General features: G+C 32.7%; 1 protein-coding gene across 1 annotated transcript; it reads right to left on the bottom strand.

The window, feature by feature from the left end:
- Positions 1-1240: 1240 nt before the first annotated feature.
- Positions 1241-21936, bottom strand: LOC139524824 (glutathione S-transferase theta-1-like). Its single transcript, XM_071319928.1, has 4 exons — positions 21712-21936; positions 4581-4711; positions 3550-3669; positions 1241-2690 (listed from the first exon to the last, which is right to left on the bottom strand). Exons 1-4 carry the CDS (start codon positions 21832-21834, stop codon positions 2330-2332), a joined length of 735 nt encoding a protein of 244 aa, XP_071176029.1. The 5' UTR covers positions 21835-21936; the 3' UTR covers positions 1241-2329.
- Positions 21937-27880: the final 5944 nt, after the last annotated feature.

The following is a 27880-nucleotide window of genomic DNA, read 5'->3' as shown; positions in this document are numbered from 1 at the left end:
TTGGCCTAAATTTTCAAGTTCATCTGAGGAAATATTTTAGACACTCTTTATACACTTAAGTGTTTATTTCAATTGATTCAATTAGTTTATGTGAAAGATTTTAACTGATTAAGTAATTAAAAACGCTCCGATTCAAGCTTAAATATGAAAAATCTATCAAATATGCCAAAAATCGTCACTTTTCAGATGGTTTTTGTCAAAAATGAAAGTGGCCGCATCCGTGTTCATCCTCAACCTTTATATATTATGTTTTATCATCAAATACAACTTACATTTCAATATTATGAATGAAAACGAATGCGTCCACTTTCATTTAAGACGGAAACCGTCTAAAATTTAACTAAAATGCTAAAATTGTGAAGATTTCAGTAATTTAGCATGACTTTATGATGCTAGTACCCGATATATGTGCATTGTATTGTCGAAAACAGCTCATATTTATGTAGCAGAATCATCCTACTTTCCAATAAATAGCTTATCGATTACATTATCACAATTTTGTAAAACTGCTATATTTTGGGGCCAAAAAGGGATCTTACTGAACCTACTCCTTTGCGGTCTTAGTGTTATCAAACTATAGAGTTGTTTCATTAGCACTCACACCACATCTTCTTATATTTATATACATGTATGAATATTTTCCAAATATTTTCCTTTCATTTGTCACAAACTAATATCTACAACTAATCTATTGTTGTCAACAACTTTATCTATTGTGATGAAAAATATCATTTGATAAAAATGAATTATTATCTTAAAAAACCTCTTATAATTGTAAACTAACATAATGTAAGGCACAACAGTAAACATTTCACTTACCTAAATATTCACTTCAACAGACAAAGGATTATCTTATTTTTATGGAATTTTCAACCATAAAAAGCATTTCGTACTTGCTAATATTAACAATCTTTAAATAGAACACAATGTATACACAATTATGACTAAAATTAATATATCGGAATCAGCATAATCTATTTAAATCAATTACTCAACTTAGAATTTCTAATAGTTATGCAATACATCTATTACATATTTAATATAGCAAAGTTTCTGACACAGAATGAAAGTATTCAAATTCTGAAGAAATCCAACAAAACCTACTTTTGGACACTTTGAACCTCAATGTGAACAAAAAAGATAACAAGACAAAAATCTAGAATCTACATGCACCCGAAATGGAATTTTGAACTTCAAAACTGAGCCCTACACAAACCAACTAATTATATTTAAAAAAGAAGATGAAATTAATTGAACTTTGAACCTTAATATGGATCAATGCAAAAACAGACCTCAATCCAAACAATAAATACCCAATGATTAGATTTAGTATATGAAGGAACCCCAAGAATTCAAGACTTTGAATTAAACCCCATTTGAAATTGCTAAAGAAGTAAGAATTGCAAACAAAGTATTACAAAAGAATTATTTTTGGCCCCTTTTAACTAAACCGTTACGGTCATAACCCATTAAATCAACCCTAGAATTTTCTAATACACACATAATTGTCCTGAAACATGAAAAATGCTTCTTTTTATCTCCCTTTTGGCTGATAATTCCTAAATATTTACGTAAATTACGCTAAAAAAAATGATTAACTTCATATTGTGCTATGGAACCTTATGCTAAATTCTTATGAACCAGACAAATAATTGGTTTTAATAGGCCATTTTTGTCCCTTAATTCCAAAGCAGCTGTGACAATAACCCCCCATAAATTAATTCAAACCTTTGTATTGTAGTGTGGAACCTTGAGCGAAATTTTAAGACATAATATAACTTATAATCAAGATATTTTTTAAAACCAGACACACAATTATTTTGTATCCTCTCTGGCTCCTAAATGCAAAACAACTACGACACTTATCCTACATTTATTGAATGCGAACAAATCAATTTTCTACGAACCAGGAAAACTGACCTTTTTTGGCCCCTCATTGCAAAAGTCCTGGGACAAACCATCCAAAAACACTCCCAGTCATCATTTAGTGATAAGGAACCGTGTGCTAATATACTCAAGTTATTGTCTGGGAACAAAGATGTTTTCGATGCCGACACTGACATCGCCATAACATATTACAAGCGCAAATTTTGTTTGCAGTCGTATACAAAAGTGGTACTAAAGCACGAAATAACGAATGAACAGACTGGCGGACTCCCTGAATCACTATATACCACTGCTTAAAGAATCAGCGTATACTAAATTAACTCTACCAGAATTTATAACATATTTTGGCAAACAAATTTAATCAGAAACGGTGCAAGCAGACGAAGAAATTCTTATAACATACTGTATCTTTTGATTCATTTTATAAGATGAAGAAAAACGCTTAGTCGTATATCAAACTTGATCTTTGAATATCCTTCACAAAGTCGGCATGTGTTACGTGAACTTCGTCCCAGAAATGATGTTGTTTAACTCTTGTTAACCATGCTTCCACTTTCGGCCACATTTTGTAATTAAAGTTTGTCCATTCCAAGAGCACTAAAACAGTTGCTACAGATGTATCTGCAATAGTTGTCCTTGGGCCTGTTAGATATTTGTTATTCATGAGATACCGATTTTCAATAACTTCCAGAAGCTTTGTCACTTGACGCAGTCCATGTTCAATCAAACATTCATTTGACTCTGTCGTTTTGAGACTGTAGTAGTCCAAAAATTGTGGGTAAATGTAAGAATAACCAATCACCCTTAAAAAAAAACAAATTTTAGATATTTACAGAAATATGTTTTGTACTTTTAGATGCAGCTATTGTTAAAATACCATATAAACATATTAAGCAAAAAAAACCAACCCCAAATTAACAATAATGCGTTAAAGGTGTATGCTTTGTTATTTTTTTAATCCTTGATGCAAATAAACTCATCATGGATATCAGGAATAAACTTTTGAGAGCCCGATGCGCGTTTCTTAGATACAAAAGACTCATCCGTGACGCTCGAATAAAAAAGTTAAAAAGACAATATAACAGAGAGGCAATGCAAATTCGTTAGTTCAAAAAAGACAGACAATCCCGAGGCCGAATGAAAACAAGAAGTTGCACGTGTTGTCATTCTAAGAATACTGTTACTGGAGAAAAGTGTGACCAAAATATCAAGTTCGTTCAACCTATTGAAAAAATATAAGATATCGGTATATATGAAGAAGCCGTTCCTTTGGTTCATGCTCAGTTAGCTGGGTATTCACAACATTCTCTAGAAATTAATTGCTACGTCTTTAAATTTTGTTTTAATGACTTGAAGAGTCGTGGTGTAGTGGTTAGTGCATCGGACACTAACACAGAGTATGGTCTTGAGGAAACGATGATAGTCCGTTGGAAGGGGACGATAAATGGCTGACCCGTGTTAAGAGAGAGCCACATCTCTTGCACGTTAAATACACCCTTGTAGCTTTCGAAAAAGATTAGGCTAATGCCGCTACAAGGCAGCACTCGCACCCGCAATGTGGAAAGGGATTAAAATTAGTTGCAAAACTTGTTTCCCAATCCACTATAAATAAATATGTTTAAACTAAAAGGAAAATGAAAAAAAAATAGTATACAAATATACCTGTGTACTTCACTAAAGCACCAACTAATGACTGATTCAGATAACATTTGCTGCTGAAGACTTAATCCATATCCGGCATAATTTGTATACTTCATCGCTAGGTATCGCAAAATAGCTTGTCTGTAAAATACAATTCAGAAATGTACAAAAGGAAAAACATCAAAGTTTCTTTATTAATATGTACTGTGAACTTTTCTCCACTAATTTTACCAAGGCTCAAGGTTGATAGGTACTGTGGATTAATTTATTTTCGTGGGCTATGTTTTGGACGTTTTTGTTGGTTACTCTAAAACGTGTCACAGTATACCTTTGTTCTCGAGCATACCAAATGAAAGAGTTTATGTAGTAGGGCTAATTTCTTGAGATTTATTTCACGTCTAGACCTTTCAATCAATAGTCAAATGCATAGTATTGTATAGTGTGTATAGTCTTTCCGATACAAATTATTTCGTTTTTTTTAACGTCATTCGATGCAAATCTGACAAAACTTATAAGACTCCCGTATAGCAGTTATGTAAAATATGCCGTGTCACCATGACTTATTCATACATACTAGGTTTTGAAAAAAAGATGCTCTAGACTACTGCAAATTATAAGTGCTAATCTAGAGAACGTAATGATCAGGATTATAAATCAGAACTTAAAAAGACATGACCTTTTCCATTGTTATAATAAATGGAAAAGACCTGTTATTGCTGTTTTAACTAATGCTGGTGCAAAAAAAGTCAAAGAGTGGAGGCATATTTCTTTACTTATGTATATATATAAATATATATAAAAATAACATTTAACGGTATGTGTATGTCGAAAACTTGGGTCTCTTCAGTGATGCACAAGCACAAAAGATATTTCAATGAAAAACTTTATAAAATGTGTTCTAAATAGTTGAGAAGTACATCATATGATAAGATTGAATGTTAGAAAATATATTTCTGAGAAATGAAAGTAAGTTTATTGAGTTTTTTGTTGTTGATAAAATAGATACCCTTCAAAAGATAAAATAGATACCCTTCAAAAGATAAAATAGATACCCTTCAAAAACAACGATGTCTCCATCTACTAGTAAAGGAACTTCCTGATGAGAATGACTTTTGAACACTTCGGGTATCTTCGTAGAATGCTTTGAGAAGTCTACATCATGTAAAATGTGTGGAATTTCGTGCTGAAAACAACAGAACAAAAAGATAACAACGGTATGTAATTATGAAAAGCAGTAAATATCACATGTTGTGAATTAGTTATAGTTTCAGTTTAGTATTTTATACTCCTTTATTTGCTTAACGTTTTACCGCCATTTTACGTAACAATAGGCCCGCAACGTCGTCACTTGCCAACGTCTCTCTTGTATATATTATACTATAGTAAAGCATACGAAACATTGAAGACGCTTTTGTGTTTACTCGCCTTTATTATTGATACGTCCAAAACATTGGTGCCGTGACAAAAACAGAAGAATACGAATTTAAAAGATGAGTACCGCGAAGATGAAGACCAGACGAGCTGGACATCGGGGAGTTCTTACAAAGTTACTGAAGAAAGTGGAACCGAGTTCCGAGGAACTTTTGCAGGAATATGACGTTAGTGAACTTTCAACCATTCGAGGACTTATTGTGAAGAAGCAGGAAACGATCGATCAACTGAACGAGAAGATTGTGGAGGAACTATCGGAAGAGGAAGTGAGCGAAGAAATAGAGGAAGCCGACAGATATACATATGACATAGAAATGAGTGTAACTAAACTTTCAAAAATCATTAAGGAATCGGAAATCACAGTCAAACAGTCAAGTAAGTCATTGCTAAACCCAAATGCACACGAGTTTATTAATTACACAAATCATCAAGAAAGTCAGCCACAACCCAGTTTCATGCACGCAAATACATCAGCGTCAGTTTTTTCAAACTCCAGCATGTACCACAAACTTCCCAAATTAAATTTACCAACGTTCGGTGGGAATATGTTAGAATGGCAACCCTTTTGGGATTCGTTTAGTGCTGCCGTACACGATAACCTGTCTTTAAACGATGTACAGAAATTTAATTATTTGAAATCTCAACTGTTCGGAGAAGCCACCCAATGCATAGCAGGTCTACAAATAACTAACACAAATTACGGACAAGCATTACATGTACTGAAACAAAGATTCGGTCAACCACACAAGATAGTACAAACATACATGCAGAGTTTAATCAGCCTTCCTAGTCCAACGTCAAATATTACACATTTGAAAAAATTCTACGACAGCATGGAAAACTACATCCGTGGCCTTGAAAGTATAGGGGAGTCTCACGAGTCGTTCGGAAGCCTTTTAGTGCCCATAATATTAAATAAATTACCTGGGAATATACGAGAAAACATGGTACGTGCCCACGGAGGCGACCACTGGAACTTGCCGTCGTTACGGCAAGCTATTCAACATGAGATAACGATTAAGGAAGCGGGTCAGTCGGTAAACGGTGATGATATAGAGCCAAATTACACACCCACATCAGCATTCTTTACGGGTACAAATCGCAACTACGCAAATCATAAATGGAAAAGAGACATAACCAAGAAGCCGTGCATCTTTTGCCAAGGAGTTCACGCCCCATTAGCTTGTAAAACTGTTACGGAAATTGAAGCTCGAAAACGCATTGTTAAGGAGAAACAGGCATGTTACAATTGCTTAGGAAATCACAGAGTTGCAGATTGCAAATCCGATAAAACTTGTAAAAATTGTAATAAACGACACCATACCAGTATTTGTTCAAAGAATGAATCACACCTGTATACCAAGTCTAAAGATAGCAGTACATCAAAACCAGATACCGATGCCGAAGTCGCAAGCATGCATTCATCAACATCATCAGTTAGATCGCACGTATGACAAGACACATTTTAACACCGCCAATATACTATTCGACGAAGGAGCCCAGCGAAGCTTTATCACTCAAGAGATGGCCGATTTATTGAACCTGAGACCACATAGGAAAGAAGCGATAACGATATCCGGTTTCGCTGAATCCAACAAGAAGGTTAGAAATTTACAAGTTGCTTCTATTTATATAAAAGGTCTAACGAATACGCTTATCCCTATTGAAGTTCTTTTAGTACCACAGATTGCTTATCCAATACATACTTACGCAAGGAACCAGTCGAGCTTTCAGCATTTAAATGGATTGAAGTTAGCCCACCCAGCTTTACAGGACGAGGATTTTGAGATATCAGTCTTAGTTGGCGCCGATTATTATTGGGATATAGTTGGAGACAGAGTAATTAGAGGTTCCGGACCAACCGCTGTACAGTCCAAAGTTGGATACTTGCTATCAGGACCTATACAATTGAACACTAACAGTAATAATCAATCAACGTCATCGATTATGAACATTTTGATCCCACACAGACTAGAAGAATGTGAAATACATAAATTTTGGGAAATCGAATCCATAGGAACAGAAACAGACAGCGAAGTGAAAGCGAAAACGGACTTACAAGAAATGACCACTTACCAAGAGAATAACATTCATTTGAAAGACAATAGGTACATCGCCAAGTTTCCATGGAAACCAGAACATCCGGAGTTGCCTAGCAACGAGATGATCGCCAGAAAGAGAGCATACAACGTGATAAACCGACTTGCTAAAGAACCAGAGATGCTTAAGATATACGGTAACATTATCAACGACCAAGAAAATCGAGGTTTTATAGAGAAGGTTGAGACCCCGGATGAGACTACTAATCGAGTACACTATATTCCGCACCACCCAGTGAAAAAAGATTCATCGACTACACCGATACGTATAGTATATGATTGCAGTTGTCGTCAAGATTCAGAATCACCCAGCTTAAATGATTGCCTTTCTTCTACACCGCCGCAGCTTAATAAACTAACAGATATACTTACAAGATTCCGCTACGGGAAATACGCCTTAACAACTGATATTGAGAAAGCATTCCTCCAGATTGGACTAGACGAAGAAGACCGCGATTCCACCCGATTTTTCTGGCTTAGAGACCCAAGCAACCCCAAGAGTGAACTTGAGACTTACAGATTCAAGGTAATTTTATTCGGAGCGACATGTTCGCCATTTATTCTAAACGCTACATTATTGAAACATTTGTCAACGGTTACAAGTGCTACAGCTGAGATACTCAAGCGAGATTTGTATGTAGACAACGTACTTACAAGTGTTAATACGGAAGAAGCAGCCTTAAATTTCTTTGAAGAATCTAGAGAACTCATGACAAATGCAGGATTTAATTTGAGAACATGGAAGTCAAATAGCAAGCAACTTAGCAACGAAGCTACAAAGGCAAACGTACTTGATACGGATAGCGAGACGAAAATTCTTGGGATGCGTTGGGATGCGAAGTCAGACATATTGACATTTGCGAAATTAAATGAAGATCGTATAGATATTGATAATTCACAAGCGACAAAGAGAGAAATATTGAGTAAATCATCGTCAATTTACGACCCACTCGGAATTCTTGGACCAGTGACCGTAAGAGCTAAGCTACTGGTACAAACATTATGGAAAGAAGGATACGATTGGGACCAGGTGTTGCCTAGCAACATAGTTAAATCATGGTATGAAATTTTAGATGACATCCGAGATGTAACAGTTAATACGAAAATCGCACGACATTATTTCAACGATCAAAATGAGAACGAAAGTAACGAGAAAATCACATTACATGTCTTTGTTGATGCCAGCCAACGCGCTTATGGAGCCAGTGCCTACTTGTGTAAAGGAAACACTTCTTCTCTCGTAATTGCAAAAAACCGGATCGCTCCGCTCGCCAAAATGACATTACCAAAGCTAGAATTGATGGCTGCAGTAATAGGAGCTCGAATGGCTAAAAACCTCACGAAAACCCTAAAACCACAACGCACAGTACTATGGAGTGACAGTCAGATCGTTCTGCACTGGATTTCGTCTTTAAAATCATTTGGAAGATTTGTTCAGAATCGTGTGATAGAAATTAAAGAAACGACACAAAACTACGACTGGAAATACGTATCAACAGACTCAAATCCAGCCGACCTTCAAACTAGAGGAATATCATCAACGCAATTCAAAGAATCGACTTTGTGGATGCAAGGACCGTCGTGGATATCAGATGAGAACAGTTGGCCTACATGGACCCCACAAATTAAACAAGAGACTCTTTTGTTAACGACAACAGATGACAGCGAAAAGACAAAACCGTGTGCTTTAAATGGAATTTCGAAAATAATCGATCTATCAAGATTCTCGTTATTGAAGAAGTTACTACGAGTTACATGCTACGTGTTTAAATTCGTTAATATATGTAAAAGTAAGCGACCGTATAACTTGAGGAAATACGCTAGACACGGAAAAGATATTACGAAAGATGAAATTGACCGCGCAACTCGTACATGGATTACAGATATTCAAAATGAAAAATTCAGTAATGAAAAGCAGCAACTCGCAAACCCGTCACATGACAAGAATCTACCGTTAGTAAGACAACTGCGCTTGTTCATAGATACAGAAGGTGTCATTCGATGCGCCGGGCGCATACACAATTCACAGTTAGACGACTCCGCGAAGTTCCCAGTGTTACTACCGAAGAAAAATCAATTTACGGACTTAGTTATATTGAACGCGCACCTGCAGATGTTACATTCTGGTGCTGGACAGACAATTACGCAAATCCGCCAATCATATTGGATACCTTCCATTAGACAATGCGTTAACCACATCGTACAGAAATGTGTGAAGTGCCGAAAAGTGACCGGAAAAGCATTTCCACAGCAAATTTCGCCTCCGCTACCAAAGGATAGAGTCACCGATATGATTCCGTTTACGACAACTGGTGTTGATTTCGCTGGACCACTATTCGTTAAAGATAATGTACTTGTTGCAAAATCGTATATTTGCCTATTCACATGTGCTTGTATTCGTGCCGTACACCTAGAACTAGTTACTGATATGACAATCGAATCATTCAAATTAGCGTTTAGACGATTCGTTAGTAGGAGAGGAATTCCGAGTACTGTGTATTCCGATAATGCACCAACCTTTGTTTCCGCCTCACATGACATTCCGAAAGAAATGAACATTCAAATTAATTGGAAATTTATCCCGAGACTAGTTGGAATTACGAAAACAACATTGAAAAAAGTGCTCGGAAAATCACAAGTAAATTCTGACATATTACGAACAACTCTGATAGAAATCGAACGTGTAATCAACGATCGTCCGATTACGTATGTGTCGTCCGACATCCGAGATCCAGAGCCGCTTACACCGTCACATCTGCTACAGGGAAGAAGATTATCACAAGAGAACAATTCTGATTCCGAGGACAATAATTTAAATTTAGATTTCACAGAAGCAAACAAACGTTTTAATCATAAAGTAACTTTGATTGAACACTTTGCAAAACGATGGAGAATGGAATACCTCACCGGATTAAGAGAATTTCATCGCGTCGCCGGAGACCAAAGCGCACATGTGAAAATCGGTTCCGTCGTACAAATCATGGACAATTCACCGAGAATGATGTGGAAACTAGCAGTAATAGAAGATTTGATCACCGGGAAAGATGGAGTAGTGAGAGCAGTCAAACTTCGTACATCAAATGGACTGATTACAACAAGACCAATTGTGAAACTGGTGCCATTGGAAATATGAACTTTAATTGTTAAAAGTGTTTTTTTCAATACCCTTTTTATGAACAATACATGAACAATAATTGCATTTTGCGGCCCCCAGAATGTTGTGAATTAGTTATAGTTTCAGTTTAGTATTTTATACTCCTTTATTTGCTTAACGTTTTACCGCCATTTTACGTAACAATAGGCCCGCAACGTCGTCACTTGCCAACGTCTCTCTTGTATATATTATACTATAGTAAAGCATACGAAACATTGAAGACGCTTTTGTGTTTACTCGCCTTTATTATTGATACGTCCAAAACATCACACATTGATTGGAGAATATTGTGAAGAAAATAACAAAAGATAATAAAAATATATAACTAGACCACGAATATATTTCTCCAACTACGCATACTTTTTTGCATTAGCTTGTGACAATTAATAAAAATACAGATTGTCACAGACATTGAAAAGTCCCTTCTTTTTTTGCTCGGACTCGTACTGCTTAATCTTAAGATTTCTTTGAAGTGTTTTATGAACTATTGTGATTTTCGTTTCCCCCTTTTATTAAGAAAAGACTTAAATATTCTTTTCTACTTTAGACTTTTCTTCACCCCTTAAGTATAGTCTTTCTTTTTCTAAATATAATACACCAATGAGCTACACCAGTCGATAAATGTTATGGAATGGGCTGAAAAATCTTGGTTAATTTTATTACTAAAAAAAAGTTAATCGGGAGATACCAAAAACTTGTTGGTAAATATTCAGTAATAACTTCACAATAACAATTGGTGGTCTTCAAGTATAGATTCTAGGTTCTAACGTTGTTTCTCGTCTGAATTACGTGTCAATTGTGGTTTTTTGCCTTTGTAAATTATTAACCTTTACAGTTAAGTAAGTTTTGGTAATATTCGTTTGGCGTGCCTGGGTACATAAGTCAGCCGCTAATGTGTTGTTGTGCGGTGGTCATTTTTGTTTTGTATTCTGGTCTTTATAACTTCTTTTTTATATATATATATATATTTTTTAGGGAAAACGGTAGTATTTAATATTCCTAGCATTAGGTTGGCCTTTTGTGTACCCAAGGCAGGTGAAGGAAGTCAAATTAAGAGCGCTGTGATTGGATGTAAGGGTACAATATATTTTTTATTTATCTATGAATAACTGCAGTGTGTATATTTACAATATAAATTTTAAAACCTATTGAAATATTTTCTAGAGAATTATTCGAAAAGACTTGCAAAATTTCATAAATTTGGTGCAAAATGACGGTGGGCATGGATAACATAAACAAGCTCCGCTGGAAATTGGTCATGATACTATTTGGCTTTAATTTTTAAAATAGAGTAATAAAGTACTAACACAACATATAACTGTTTTATCCAGGTTTTTATCTTAAAAAGTGGTAAATTTAGAAAATGTTAACATTGTCGCCTATGGCAGAATAAATAGTACCGTTTTCCCTATAAGTGATTAGAATTATAACACAATGTTGACTGCTGTACCTGTTTTTTTTATGTGTTTTTCATCTATTATGTATGTTAGTTTACACATTGTTGCCAATATAATGAAATTGTATGCCTCTTTCAAACAATTGGAAGTTTAGTTAGCTCAAACAATTGGAAGTTTAGTTAGCTATAAAACCTGGTCTAATTCATCCGTTTGTACCTCAGGGAATGCTTTGACCAAATCAGGACAAGTGGCGGACAAATTAAAACAATTCAATGCAAACCAGATAAAACACAAATCTACAGAGCCGAAAATCCATAAAAGTTGTGCCAAATACGAGTAAAGAAATTTATATGGGGGTGGAAAATTTACAGAAAATGAACATCAAAATAGTTCATGTCAGTATAAAAGTGATGACTGCCGGGCTGGTGATACCCTCGGGTACGAGAGGTTTATAAGCAGTGGTATGTGACCAAAAATATATATTCAAACGTCATTAAAAAATTCATCATATAGAATCTCTTTATTTCTTATTGAATGACTTTTCCAGTATTACTTTAGATATTTAATAAGTTACTACAGGATATTTACAAAACCAACATAAAGTTACCTACGACGTTTATGATTGAATTATTTTCATGAATTGAAATACCATCTATGAAGAAATATCTTATCATACAATTAATCCGTTTGTAATTCTATAACTAGTTAATTTTTCTGCAGTCTATTTATGATAGAATTATAAAACCTGTAAAATTTTGGATGAACTCTTTTTAACCTATGAATTTCTTGTGAAGATATCAGTACAATAGGGATTTTAATTTCAAGTGTTCCAAAAAATGCCACCATACTGTTCCCTGGATGAAAATACTAATCTCAAATAGATCCATAATAAAAGAAGATATTTATACACTTTAACTGGCTTTTTTTTTCTATTTTAATTCAAATCGCTGCACTTTAAATAAAACTGCATACAAAAGGAAAATATGATTTGAGTATAAACGATGTTTGATCTATAAATTTTGAATTTAACAAAATGGATGACTATTTTCTCTTGCGAAATGCACAACAGCGTATGGCGGCCCTTTAGTTACAAGTGACTACAGAAATTAACAAGAATACATTTTTTTTCGTTGTGGTCTAAGTGAATATCTGATGTAACCCTTTTAAAGATATGATTTTTTTTAAAAAGGAAGATATTGCTATTCCTTATTTGGTTGATCCAGAACTTTTTAAAAGGGGACACTGACTGCCATAAGACGGGGCCTGCTATAGTCATGCTTCTGTGATTCCTTATATAATCAACTAAATGTTCCCATGAAACGCCCCCCCCCCCCTTTCCCCCCGCTGGATCTGCCGGTGGCCTTGTTCATTGCAAACGTATTGATCATCAGTTTCATTTTGACATTTGTTTTCTGTCTTATAATTATGTAACTTAATAGTATATAATTAGGAAGTGTTTTTTTTCCTTCTTACATTTACCCTTGATTTCAATTGAGTATTTCCCCCTCCTATTCCCAAATTGATCTGTAGATAAAGAACAGATTTGGTTTTAAATCAAAAGTTATTAATCTAGAATTTTGTTTACTTATATTTTTTCTGTTATGTGTGTAGCATAATAGTGTATTTTTAAATTAAACAAGAGATTAAAATAACAAACAGAGAGTATCTTAAGTAGTTATTTTAAAAGATTATTTCTGTACTAGTTCTTTATTTATAAATATAATGATATGTTGATGAATATTCTCGTCTTATGTAAATTGGACTTGAAAATAACTGCTAATTACTATTTTCGGAATACTGGAAATACGATATATTTTAAGTGATTTTCAAGGATGAAATTCATGCGGATATCGGGTATCGACCAAAACAAGGCCTAAACTTGTTTAGAATACCTTTAATATCTATCAACTTATTAAAGAGAATTTTATTTTCAGCACATAAAACTTCTCTGTTAACGTACACTTGTACTTTGAATTTTAAACATTTGTAACATGGCTTACATTGAAACATAAATATTTTCATATAACATAACAACCAGTGGAAAAAAGAAAGACACACTGGTAAACATTTAAACATTTAGTGAATACCTATGAAAATTAAGGTAATTAAAATCAATTTGATTATTTTCCTGAATAAATTATTCAAACAAAATGCGTACACATAAAGAATGTTTTGGGTGTTAAACACCCGTTTTGTTCATAAATTTAATAGTATGGGAAAATTATTTTCAATTAACAACTCAAATATAAGAGTTTAAGAGTTATCTTTTGTTACATGTGGAAAATTTTATAATATATTTCCAAAATAATAAAAGTTTAAGAAACAATCGGACTCTCTGTTAGTGTAATGTACTGTGGATTCATTATTTTTCGTTGGATACCAATTTTCGTGGATTTCGAGGTTACAGCTGAACCACGAAATTAAATGTTCAACGATTGATGAATTTTCTATAGGCTTATATGTAGACTTCATCAAAACCATGAAATTAAATATCCATGCTAGTTTTCAGTAATCCACGAAAATTGGTGCCCATGAAAATAAATGAATCTATAGTATATGAATACCCATCTTCGCTAACCAAGGGTTACTATCCACAGAGAGATAAAAAAAAATACTGGATCGTAAGCCTGTGCTAGCGAAAATGATCAAACCCTACAATGTTATGTAACTTGTGATGAAAATGAAATCACTGGTCAATACAGTTCATATAACATGATGCCTTCATTACGATGTTATAACTACTATTTTTCATGCAATTAATTTTTATTAGTAACCTTATATGTATTGACAAAGCGATATTTTTTTGGTATAATAGCCACGTAAATGCAAAGATGAAAGTGTGATTATAACCAGATGACTTTTGTGTCATTACAAATGTTTTAAACTTTACATAAGCATGTTCCTTATTAGTTATAAAGTAATACATTTTTGTTAAACTGTAATTTGTCACAAAATTTGTAATCAAAATGTCTGGAAAATGAATAGCAAGGCTTAAATAAAGTCAAATTTTATTACACAAGTATCTTATCCGCTAAAGACTTCCCACAGTAAAATCGAGCAATTTTACTGATTTTAAACAGAAACTTCATAGTCAGAAAGAAAAAAGTCTTTCTTCACTTTTCACTATATAGATGATGTTTCTTTCACTAAATGATTCAAAATTTTGGTGACTATGTTGAACGCATCTATTCCATCGAACTTGAGATAATGTATAAACAGAAGCAGTGAAGTTGGCATCATATCTTGACTTACCACAAGACGTTGCCAATGAAGGGCGATTGAATACAAAAATTTACGACAAAAGAGATGATTTCAATGTGTATGTAGAAACGTTGAGGCAGCGGCGTATGCATACGGAGTTTATATTTTGAAGTTGATACGATATTCAAAGGTTTGTATTTCGCATCATGATGTGGATTGATCGGTTGCTAATCACAAAGAATTTTTAAAGCAAGAGTTCCAAGTAGTGAGGTTGGAATCGTCTCTGAAGATTTACGCCATACCCAGTTGGTTGACCGTTATGAAATATTTGTTTCACATAATGACGGATATGTTCCAATTGTCAATTGTCGTAATTACAATCCCTTCCACTTTAGAAATAGACTTTATTTTCGTTAAGTCTGAAACGTGTAAGTAGAAGAGAAAAAAACGTGCGAAACCAGGTGTGAACTCTTAAAAGTGCAAGTTAATTATTTATTGATTTTAATCCTTTTTATCAATCATTATTCTACATTATAGTTAAGTATATTTGATTTTGAAATATTTTGCCTCTGAGCCTTCCTGTTGATCGTTAACCCAGAAAATCTATTTGAAAGCAATATAATTTGTTTGTATGACTAATTCGCTAATTCGTTTAGAAAAGAAATGTATACTATTAAACATTTTGTTGGACCTTTTTTAATTTAATTAAAGTTAAAATTTAAATAATATGGTATATTCATTTAAGCACCTAACAAAAAGTAAATAATTCTGTTTCTTTGGTTGATTCTAGTTTACATAGAAACATGTTTAATGATATGTGATAAGTAGATTGGTAAATATCAAAATTTATATTCTTTTGATGTTCACTGCGTCACGAAATGCCAAAGTTCCCCCAAGGAATAATATTAAATGTTGAATTTAAACCGATGTTGTGTATTTATGTCTTTCAAAACAAAAAGTTTAAGGAAGACAAATAAGTTATATGGGTATAGCTACGATATATTTTGATTTACGGTCTTTAAATTCTGAAATTAATAAACAGAATTAGATTTTTTTTTCCGTTCGGGAATATGGATGTTTTTCAACTTTGCGTTTGTCCTTTATATTTTGTGAACTTCCATTTTATAAGATATACTTATATGCTAAGGCCGAATTATGCATATTTTTAGTTAACAATAACTAAGGAGATATTTGCTTTCTTTTTTTGTTTTGTTTTAGCGAACACATTACCTGGTGACAGTCATACTATACATCCTTAAATATATATCTTATTTACATTATTTTGTCTACTTCTTTTGAGGCACGTTTGCACTGATCAACTCGTACTTTAAATCATCTATTTATCATTTCGGTTATTTGATCAAGACTGTTATATGAAAAGGCCATATTGCATAATATAAATTACTTAATACGAATAGAAGTTTTTTTTCTGAACGAATAAATCATATTGAATTACAGGATTTAATTTGTTTGAACTTTACATCAACCTTTTTTTCGCTTTTATTTTATTCATTCCATCATCCGAAAATAGACAGCGATGTGAAATAGTTTTACAAATAATGTGCATTCTTTTATTTTTGTGGGTACTAATTTCGTAGATTAATGAAAATTTTAATGTTCGTGGATATTTAAATTCATGGTTTTTTCAATGAAAGCCCCCCTTTCCAGACCCGCTGGATCTGCCTATATCCTTGTTCTTCGCAAACGTATTGATCATCAGTCTCAGACTTGAGTTGATATGCTCATATTTATAAATTGACTGTTTACAAAACTTTGAATTTTTGAAAAACTAAGCCTTTTCTACCTCAGGAATAGATTACCTTAGCTGTATTTGGCAAAACTTTTAGTAATTGTTTGGTCCTCAATGCTCTTCAACGTCGTACTTTATTTGGCCTTTAAAACATTTTTTGATTAGAGCGTCACAGATGAGTCTTTTGTAGACGAAACGAGCGTTTGTCGTAAACATAAAATTTTAATGCTGGTATCAATGATGAGTTTATTTTCATCAACAAACGTTTAGACATTTGTTTTCTGTCTTATAATTATGTAATTTAATATATAATTATGAAGTGGTTTTTTTTCTTCTTCTTACATTTACCCTTGATTTCCATTGAGTAATTCCCCCTCCTATTCCCAAATTGATCTGTAGATAAAGAACAGATTTGGTTTTAAATCAAAAATTATTAATCTAGAATTTTGTTTACTTATATTTTTTCAGTTATGTGTGTAGCATAATAGTGTATTTTTAAATTCAATAAGAAATTAAAATATCAAACAAAGAGTAAAAGAGTATCTTAAGTGGTTATTTTAAAAGATTATTTTTGCACTAGTTCTTTATTTATAAACATAATGATATGTTGTTTAATATTCTCGTCTTATGTAAAAGGGATTTGATAATAACTGTTAATTACTATTTTCGGAATACTGGAAATACGATAAATTTTAAGTGATTTTCAAGGATGAAATTCATGCGGATATCGGGTATCGACCAAAACAAGGCCTTAACTTGTTTAGAATACCTTTAATATCTATCAACGTATTAAAGAGGATTTTATTTTCAGCACATAAAACTTCTCTGTTAACGTACACTTGTACTTTGAATTTTAACCATTTGTAACATGGCTTACATTGAAACATAAATATTTTCATATAAAATAACAACCAGTGGAAACAAGAAAGACACACTGGTAAACATTTAAACATTTAGTGAATACCTATGAAAATTAAGGTAATTAAAATCAAATAGTGAATGAAAAGCCCCAGTATTCTTTGAATTTCAATTTGGTTACTTCCTGAATAAATTATTCAAACAAAATGCGTACACATAAAGAATGTTTTGGGTATTAAACACCCGTATGTTCATAAATTTAATAGTATGGGAAAATTATTTTCAATTAACAACTCAAATATACAAGTTTAAGAGTTATCTTTTGTTACATGTGGAAAATTTTATAATATATTTTCAAAATAATAAAAGTTTAAGAAACAATCGGACTCTCTGTTAGTGTAATGTACTGTGGATTCATTATTTTTTGTTGGGTACCAATTTTCGTGGATTTCGAGGATACAGCTGAACCACGAAATTAAATGTTCAACGATTAATGAATTTTCTATAGGCTTATATGTAGACTTCATCAAAACCATGAAATTAAATATCCATGCTAGTTTTCAGTAATCCACGAAAATTGGTGCCCATGAAAATAAATGAATCTACAGTATATGAATACCCATCTTCGCTAACCAAGGGTTACTATCCACAGAAAGATAAAAAACAAAATACTGGATCGTAACCCTGTGCTAGCAAAAATGATCAAACCCTACAATGTTATGTAACTTGTGATGACAATGAAATCACTGGTCAATACAGTTCATATAACATGATGCCTTCATTACGATGTTATAACTACTATTTTTCATGCAATTAATTTTTTATTAGTAACCTTATATGTATTGACAAAGCGATCTTTTTTTTGGTATAATAGCCACGTAAATGCAAAGATGAAAGTGCAATTATAACCAGATGACTTTTGTGTCATTACAAATGTTTTAAACTTTACATAAGCATGTTCCTTATTAGTTCTAAAGTAAGACATTTTTGTTAAACTGTAATTTGTCACAAAGTTTGTAATCAAAATGTCTGGAAAATGAATAGCAAGGCTTAACTAGATTTGCCATTGCAAGCAATAGCGGATGGCACCCTTCCCCAATTGCCAGGTGAGCGGCAGCCATTTTGAAAATTCCAAAGTCAAAGAGCTCATCTACATATATCTATAAACATTCTTGTAAAGTTTCATCAATTTTGGAGCATTTTGAAATTTTTGAAATTTTTGCTATTTCCATGGTAACGGCTACCATTTCAAAAATTCCAAAGACAGGTGCCACTTTGTGACATGCCATGTTACATATCCATGAAGTTGTAGAAGGTTTGATCTTATATTTTTGCAGGAAATGCAGCTTCAATGTGTTTTCCCATAAGGCCAATGTTAAACTTTCGCCCTGTTTCCATGACAATGGCGGCCATTTTGGAATTTCCTAATATTGTCACAACATCTAGACATACCAAGGAACATTACCATAAAGTTTCATCCAGCTAGGTCTTATAATGAAAGATTTAGAATTTGCATTTTTTTTCACATTTTATCAGTTTCCATGGCAACAGCAGCCATCTTGATGATGCCATACCCTGTTTGCAAAACTTCATATGCTGGGTAACATTATAGTATAGTTTCATGACCATTCCATCATACAGTGCCAAGATATGGCCTGGACAAAAAGCGTGGAAGAAAAATAAAAATAATAATAAGAAAAAAAGAAACGTAGAATAACAATACGTCACCCCAACTCCGTTGAGGGTGCCATAATTAAAGTCATTTATTACACAAGTATATTATCCGCTAAAGACTTCACACATTAAAATCGAGCAATTTTACTGATTTTAAACAGAACTTCATAGGCAGAAAGAAAAGAAGTTAGAAGTATCCTCGTACTTCACTTTACACTATATAGATGATGTTTCTTTCACAAAATGATTCAAAATTTTGGTGACTATGTTGAACGCATCTATTCCATCGGACTTGAGATAATGTATAAACAGAAGCAGTGAAGTTGGCATCATATCTTGACTTACCACAAGACAATGCCAATCAGGGTCGATTGAGAACAAAACTTTACGACAAAAGAGATGATTTCAATGTGTATGTAGAAACGTTGAGGCAGCGGCGTATGCATACGGAGTTTATATCTTGAAGTTGATACGATATTCAAAGGTTTGTATTTCGCATCATGATTTCCTTGATTGATCGGTTGCTGCTCACAAAGAATTTTTAAAGCAAGAGTTCCAAGTGATGAGGTTAGCATCGTCTCTGAAGATTTACGCCATACCCAGTTGGTTGACCGTTATGAAATATTTGTTTCACATAATGACGGATATGTTCCAATTGTCAATTATCGTAAGTACAATCCCTTCCACTTTCGAAATAGATTTTAATTTCGTTAAGTCTGAAACATGTAAGTAGAAGAGCAAAGAAGTGTATTTTTCACATATCTTCTTTTTCACTATATCTATGTGATTAAGCAAATCATTCGACATTAATTTGTATCGCTTATTAGTCAGTCTTACCAAATTAAGGCAACAGTAGTTACCGTTATTCAAATCGGAATAGTCGATTAAGAAGACCGATCAAGGTAACACGCATAAACTGAAGCAAAACTGCAAAATGTGTGAAACCAGGTTTGCACTCTTCAAAGTGCAAGTTAATTATTTATTGATTTTAATCCTTTTTATCAATAATTATTCTACATTATAGTTAAGCATATTTGATTTTGAAATATTTTGCCTTCCTGTTGATCGTTAACCCAGAAAATCTATTTGAAAGCAATATAATTTCTTCGACTAATTCGCTAATTCGTTTAGAAAAGAAATGTATACTATTAAACATTTCGTTGGACCTTTTTAATTTAATTAAAGTTAAAATTTAAAAAATATGGTATATTCATTTAAGCACCTAACAAGAAGTAAGTAAATAATTCTATTTCTTTGGTTGATTCCAATTTACATAGAAACATGTTTAATGATATGTGATAAGTAGATAGGTAAATATCAAAATTTATATCCTTTTGATGTGCACTGCGTCACGAAATGCCAAAGTTCCGCCTGAGAATAATATTAAATGTTGAATTTAAACCGATGTTGTGTATTTATGTCTTTCAAAACAAAAAGTTAAAGGAAGACAAATAAGTTATATGGGTATAGCTACGATATATTTTGATTTACGGTCTTTAAATTCTGAAATTTATAGACAAAATTAGATTTTTTTTTGTCCGTTCGGGAATATGGATGTTTTTCAACTTTGCGTTTGTCCTTTATATTTCATGCACAGATAAACTTATATGCTAAGGTCGAATTATGCATATTTTTAATTAACAATGACTAAGAGGATATTTGCCCCTTTCTTGTTTTGTTTTAGCGAACACATTACCTGGTGACAGACATACTATACATCCTTAAATATATATCTTATTTACATTATATTGTCTACTTCTTGTGAGACACGTTTGCACTGAGCAACTCGTACTTTAAATCATCTATTTATCATTACAGTTATTTGATTAAGACTGTTATATAAGAAGGTCATATTGCATAATATCTATTACCTATTACGAACATTAGTTTTATTTTTCTGTATATAAAAAATCATATTGAATTACAGAATTTAATTTGTTTAAACTTTACAACAACCTTTTTTCGCTTTTATTTTATTCACTCCATCATCATAAACAGAAGATAGACAGGGATATACAATAATTGTACAAATAATTGGGATTCTTTTATTTTTGTGGGTACTAATTTCGTAGATTAATGATTAATGAAAATGTTCATGTTCGTGGTTTGGACGAAGTCTGCATACAAGGCTAATAGAAAATGTATTATTCGTTAGACATTTAATTTCGTGGTTCACCCGTACTTAGTTATCAAAGGTACCAGGATTATAATTTAGTACGCCAGACGCGCGTTTCGTCTACATAAGACTCATCAGTGACGCTCATATCAAAATAGTTATAAACCAAACAAATACAAAGTTGAAGAGCATTGAGGATTCAAAATTCCAAAACGTTGTGCCAAATACGGCTAAGGTAATCTATGCCTGGGATAAGAAAATCCTTAGTTTTTCGAAAAATTCAAAGTTTTGTTAACAGGAAATTTATAAAAATGACTACATAATTGATATTCATGTCAACACCGAAGTGCTGACTACTGGGCTGGTGATACCCTCGGGGATGAAACGTCCACCAGCAGAGTACCCACGATATTCACGATAATTGGTATCCAACGAATAATAATGAAATTAGTAGTGGATGAATTATTAGTTTATCGAATACAGTATTTGATATGCTGACTAACCTGTAATAGATACAGCCATACTGCTCTACATGGTGGTGATATTCTAATGAGATACAATTCCATAGGACCTTTATCATGTTTATGGAATCCATTTATCTTTTTCTCGTCAATTCCGTTTTCCATAGTTTTTTATAGAGTAATTTCACATGCTTCTATCTTATCTGAAATTTAAACTTTAGTATGATACAACCTATATCAATACTACTTGATTTTAGAAAAAATAAATGAACGGTTGATTTGAGATCTTTAAAACCACAAGTATTGACTGAAATGCTTATCTTTTTTTCAACCAATAGGTACATACTTATATGTAGTTTTTTTGTGTTCATAAAAGATAGGACCTTGAATTTCGTAACAAATCTTGGTTTCATTAATTAAGTCATTAATTCGTAATTTTCAAATCTGGGGTAAATAATGTACATAATTATTTAGCCGATTTTGTAGATAACCATCATTAAATGTTGTAAACATTTTTGACATCACGCAATATAAGTCGTAAACAATTTGTTTAAACTTCTAAAAGGCGGTTTATAGTACAAACCAACAGTAATATAAACCCTTACAAGAAACATATTATAGAAACATTACAGGTACTGTATATAACGATAGATGCTGGTGTTATGTAACTACAAGAGAATGGTACGTTTACTATCATTAAACGCAATTGACCCTAGTGTAGATGCCACAATGGCCAATGACATTTCTGATTCTTCTCATAACTTCAGTTTTATAAGAAGTCGTTTCACTGGTTGATATAATGAGTCTTTTCTTTGTCACAAGAATAATTAATTTTGAGGAATTCTCGAACAAAAAGATAACTGACATCGTCAATATATCTGTAATAGGAAATTAATGTTGCTGCATAAAAAACGTATAAAAAAAGTACCGAACTCCAAAGTAAATTCAAAAAGTGTAAGTTCACAAAAACTGACAATCCAAACATTTTCAACCAACGGAGCGAAACAAAATGCATATTTTCCAAGAAAATGGTAGATTAAACTTGGTTTTACAACTAGATAAACCTCCAAATTGTATGACAGTTAATTATTGGTCCGTTATATTGGCAAAATTGGGTCAGGTACCCAAACATACATTAAAGTTAATATAGCAATAATTGAGATACAGCAACCAAAAACTGTGTAAACATATATCATAGATATTTTAGTCTTTCTGGGTTTTTAGATAAACTCAGCTTCGTATGAGAATAAGAACAGATATACCAGCAGGGATGTGCAATTGAAACCTTATGAAAAATACCGATTTTCACCAGGGATATCAAATCTCTATGAATACAGTCGAACAAAGATTTTTCTACCGACATCAGGACTGGTTCTTCTTATTATGTTTTTGTTTAAATTGTTTTGTTATGCCCTGAAATTCCCATATTTGTATCAACGTAAATATCAAAATAAAGAGAGTATACAATATCACAAAAGATGTACTATTTTAGGTACCTTTCCACTATCTAGACACGACTAACATCTAATACCGTTACATATTCTCACCTCTTTATGTTATAATATGTCTTATTTTGGTAATGAGCGGAGAATTATGCAACAACGATGAAAATAAAATACTAATCATATGCCTGTACTTGATCAATTATACGAAACGACTTCTCCAGTTCTTAGTTGTTACTCTCGATTTGATTTCTGAATCCGACATCGGTTTCAGACTTTGTGTATTGTTGTGTTTATTTATTCTATATTGGCGCAATGTATAGAGGTAGGGTTGATATCTCAATAAACATTATAAACATTAAGAAAAAAAAATTTCTGACGAAGACCCATTGATGGCATTGGGCTGTTTTCTTCTCTTTGTCCGGTGGTTGTCTGCTTGACACTTTCTTCATTTCCATTCTCAGTTTCATAAACAGATTTGAACATCGGCAAACGACTGTTTTCCTCATCTATCTTAATTAGTATATACAATATTGCAATTGTGTAGTAAATAAATGTTTTTGTTTATCCTTTTTAATATACTAAATTGGGAAAAAAACGTCTACCTGGTCTAATTGACCTGAAATAGTTATTTTCCACACAAATGTTAATGTCAGTAACAGACTACCTGTTTTATGTACAGACCTTACTTTTTAAATAACTACAATGATTCCAAAAGAAATTAGACCGCTAATGATTTCATCATAATGATGGGCTGTTTGATTGATAACACATTTGCTGAGTTTGAATGATTGATATTTCAAAATACAACCGGTTTTCAAATTGTACGTACTAGTTGTTCCCGCCTACTGGCAGACTTGTTTTTATACTCATTTGAAGCATCATTTAAAAAGTCCTGTCGTCTCATATACCCCAGTGCAAGAACTGTAAGGTATGCTTCATATCTTGATGTTTTTCTTTCTATGGACACAATTGAACGAGAGTACTTAATTTTTAAATGATAAAACACATAATCCTTCATTCACTTTAATTGAGGTCGGGAGCTGGCATTTCAGTAACTGCTAGTCCTTTATTAATTTATGTATCATTGTAATTTTGCTTAATTTCTTTTGTTACCTATTCTGACATCGGACTCACTTCTTCTCAATTGAGTTTTACTGATCGTATTGCTATGTGTTTATTTATTCTACATTGAAAAGAGGTATAGGTTGAGGGTTGAGATCTCACAAAACCGTGCTTAACCCCACTGCATTTTTGCGCCTGTCCCAAGTCAGGAGCCTCTTTTCTTTGTTAGTCTTGTATTTTTTTTACAATTTTTTTACAATTTTTTAGTTCATTTATATGTTTTGGAGTTTAGTGTGACGTCCATTTTCACTGAACTAGTACATAATTTTTTTAGGGGGCAGCTGAGGCCACCTCCAGGTGCGGGATTTCTCACTGCATTGAAATCCCATTGGTGGCCTTTGGTTGTTGTTTCCTCTTTGGTCGGGTTATTGTCTCTTTGGCATATTCCCCATTTCCATTCTCAATTTTATTGACTTTTAACTAGAATCTTAAATCAATATAATGATTTCAACATTCCTTTTGTAGGTGCTCCGTAAATGCTTCACGAATTCGTGTGGAAGATAATGTAGGCAAAGGAGGATATTTCTGCACTATCAACTGTACTATTTAGTCTAAGAGTGTAGGTACATACGATTCCATTGTAGGTACCCTCTGCTGTTGTTTTTTATGTGGTCGGGTTGTTGTCTCTTTGACACATTCCCCATTTCCATTCTCAATTTTACTTGAGTTAAATTGTACTACAATTTGCCATTACCTTTTCATTTCATATATAAATCGATTTATGTTCAGTTATTCTATCTGTGTTTTGGCATTCTGATTAACCAATTGCACTTAAAACGTTTTTTAAAGGGAAATTCCGCGATTTTTTACTTATCATCTAATTATGTTCATCTTAACATAAAAAACACATTTGCAAAGTTTTAAATTTATATTCCTTCTAATAACGGAGAAAATCAAGTATTTGTAACTTTTTTGGTTGAATTCTCGAGTGGGTCGTGACGTATTAGCCCGATTTATTGAATTCTGGGAAAAAATAAAATCTGTTTAACTCTTATAGCTTATCGACAATATACGTAATTAAAAGCGCACAGCTGACGAATGGTCGAAGTTATAAACCACAATATAAGAATGAACGAAAGTGAATATGCATATATATACCGTTTTGTATTGATTGAATTAAACTCCTATAAAATTATCTCTAGTAAATGTTTTTGAATAAATTTAATTAATTATTGTTGAGATTTTTTTCATAAAATATTTATTGAACATTTTTACTGATATTGAACTGAAAATATTTCAGTTCTATTTACCGTTATTGTTTTGATAATCATTTCAATGCAACTAATGTGTGAGCAGAGTGTGTATATTATTTTGTAAAGGTCACTGTATATTTCTCGGCTTGAGGTCAATTCGTTTACCTTGTAGCTATTTAGCCGCAGGTGTGAGTTCAAGCGTACACAGGTATAAATGTTGTTATTTGGAAAGGATAAATAGAAAGGATTAGAGTATATGCTGTCATGATGTTAATACACTATTTAAAGATTAAATACACGATGAGAATAAAGATACAATAATTAAATTGTGTAAATTAATTGAAAATAAAATTCAGATTCGTAATTCCGAAAGTGTATAAAAAATAAAAGGAAACAATTTTTGATTACTTTCTTAGCGGCAATTGGCGTAAAGATTCAAATATGAAGCAAAAAATAGTAGTTTTAATCTTTAATAAAAACTAAATGCAATATTACCCAATTTGATATACCATTGTACATCTGTTTGATATCATTGACTTTAATACCGGAATTTCTTAACTTGTATTCAAATCTGGCTGTGTTTAAATGCTAATAAAACTATTGCAATTTTAAAGTTTTTAATTGACAAAAAAATACAACATACAACATGCATAATTTTTTTTTAGTTTCTTTTTAACATTTTATTCTTACATAATTAAATTCATTTGACAATCATTTACACGAACTTTTTGTGAAAAGAATACTAATTATCTAAGCTAAGGCATTATATCTTTTGAGGATTTTTGAGGATTTTTTTTAAAATTCTATGATAATAGTTGTGCAATGTTGAACATGATAGCCGTCATTAATCCAAATAAGTAATACAGTAGTTGTAATAAAAGTTATACTTTAGTCATGCATTACAGATATTGACGAATTTATAATAGTTCGTTCATACATCGTTGTTCATGAAACAATCATTATTAGTATACATGTAAGTTTCCTGACGTATAAGAGCCATTGAGGATGAGCTCCAGAGAAATCAGACTAGTTGCGTTTCGTTCGTTTGTTTGTTGGGAAAGGAGAGGAAATGCAACCGCTTGTACAGATAAACGACAGAATTACCATACAAGCATTTATAGTCAACACAATCAGAAAGAGTTCCCATCGTTAGACGGGGAATATGAAGGCTTCCAAGAATGAACAAGTGACATGTCTAACTCTGAACAGTTAGAGAACAGACTATCGACATCGAACGCTTGTTCTTGATATTTGAAACTGTATGCATATATATACGTATACGTTTATGATATAGTGATGAGTTCTGACAAAAACTAAATTCCTTCATGGTTATATCTTGCCATACGTTTATATTGGTTTGTAAGGTGATTACTCAAAATCGTTATTTGAAAATCCTGTTTGTGAGATGTAGATTCATTTCAATACAGAAATTTCGTCTATATATTTCACAAGTGTATAACACGGAGAAGCTCTGAAGGTTCATTACTCCCATTTTGTTTGGGTGTGAACCATCGATGTTTACAGCAATATCAAGGAATAAGGTGATGATGGTAGAAAGAACTATGGGCGTCATGTGGCAAATATTACATGCATATCGGACAATGAGTTGTCAATCTGTATGAAAAGTTTTCCAATACAACCATATTATTGAGAAGGAATGTTTACATGCTATACTCTCGTACTAGTATTACAGGGTTCTTGTGGCGTTCACCTTAGACACACATCGTTTTAACGATGTTTAAAAAAAGACAGAACCAATTTAATGTCATATTTCCCTATTTTTTAAATATAACTAAAATTCTTTTATCTGACAAGAATATCCCTATTTAGCGAACAAGTAATTTATTCTTTTTTCGGTTATTGAATACCAAGAAAGAAAATAAATCCCGAAATTAATTTGAAACTTTGATACTCAAAAGTTTCCCAGCAAAATATTCACATCCCCTGGGGATAATTAGTGTTCGTCCAGTGGCATATATAACAATTGTGATGACGAATTCCTTCCTTTGTTTGAGAACAATCTTATTGAAATATAAATCTGTGATTTTCCTAGGTCCACAGCTTCAATGAACCAAAGCAAAAGTTATACATCGACCTGTATTTAAATCAAATTGGTTCTCTTCTTCTTTTGGTATACAACTGTAGTCTATCGACATTCGATGATTACATACTGTTGGCATACGTTGGCTAGTCTATTTACAACACTTTTACCCCTATTTATTCAAAATATATGTTTTTTTCTTATGTTCAATGTATACACGTATATATTTTAAATTGCGCTATAGTTCCGTAACTTTATATCCAGTCGTATAAACGAATCGTCGGCAAGTGCGTACATTTTTTTAAATCAATATTTCTGGTCTGTTCCAATCTGTCCTTCACTATTGACAATGACTATATATTACATTTTCCCAAATTCACCCTTGGAAAAAATATTTAAATAGATTTTAA

This window comes from Mytilus edulis, chromosome 5 (genome assembly GCF_963676685.1).
Source record: "Mytilus edulis chromosome 5, xbMytEdul2.2, whole genome shotgun sequence".
In the NCBI taxonomy this organism is placed as follows: domain Eukaryota; kingdom Metazoa; phylum Mollusca; class Bivalvia; order Mytilida; family Mytilidae; genus Mytilus; species Mytilus edulis.
The sequence above is the reverse complement of the archived record's forward strand: the minus strand, read 5'-3'. Positions and strand labels throughout refer to the sequence as shown.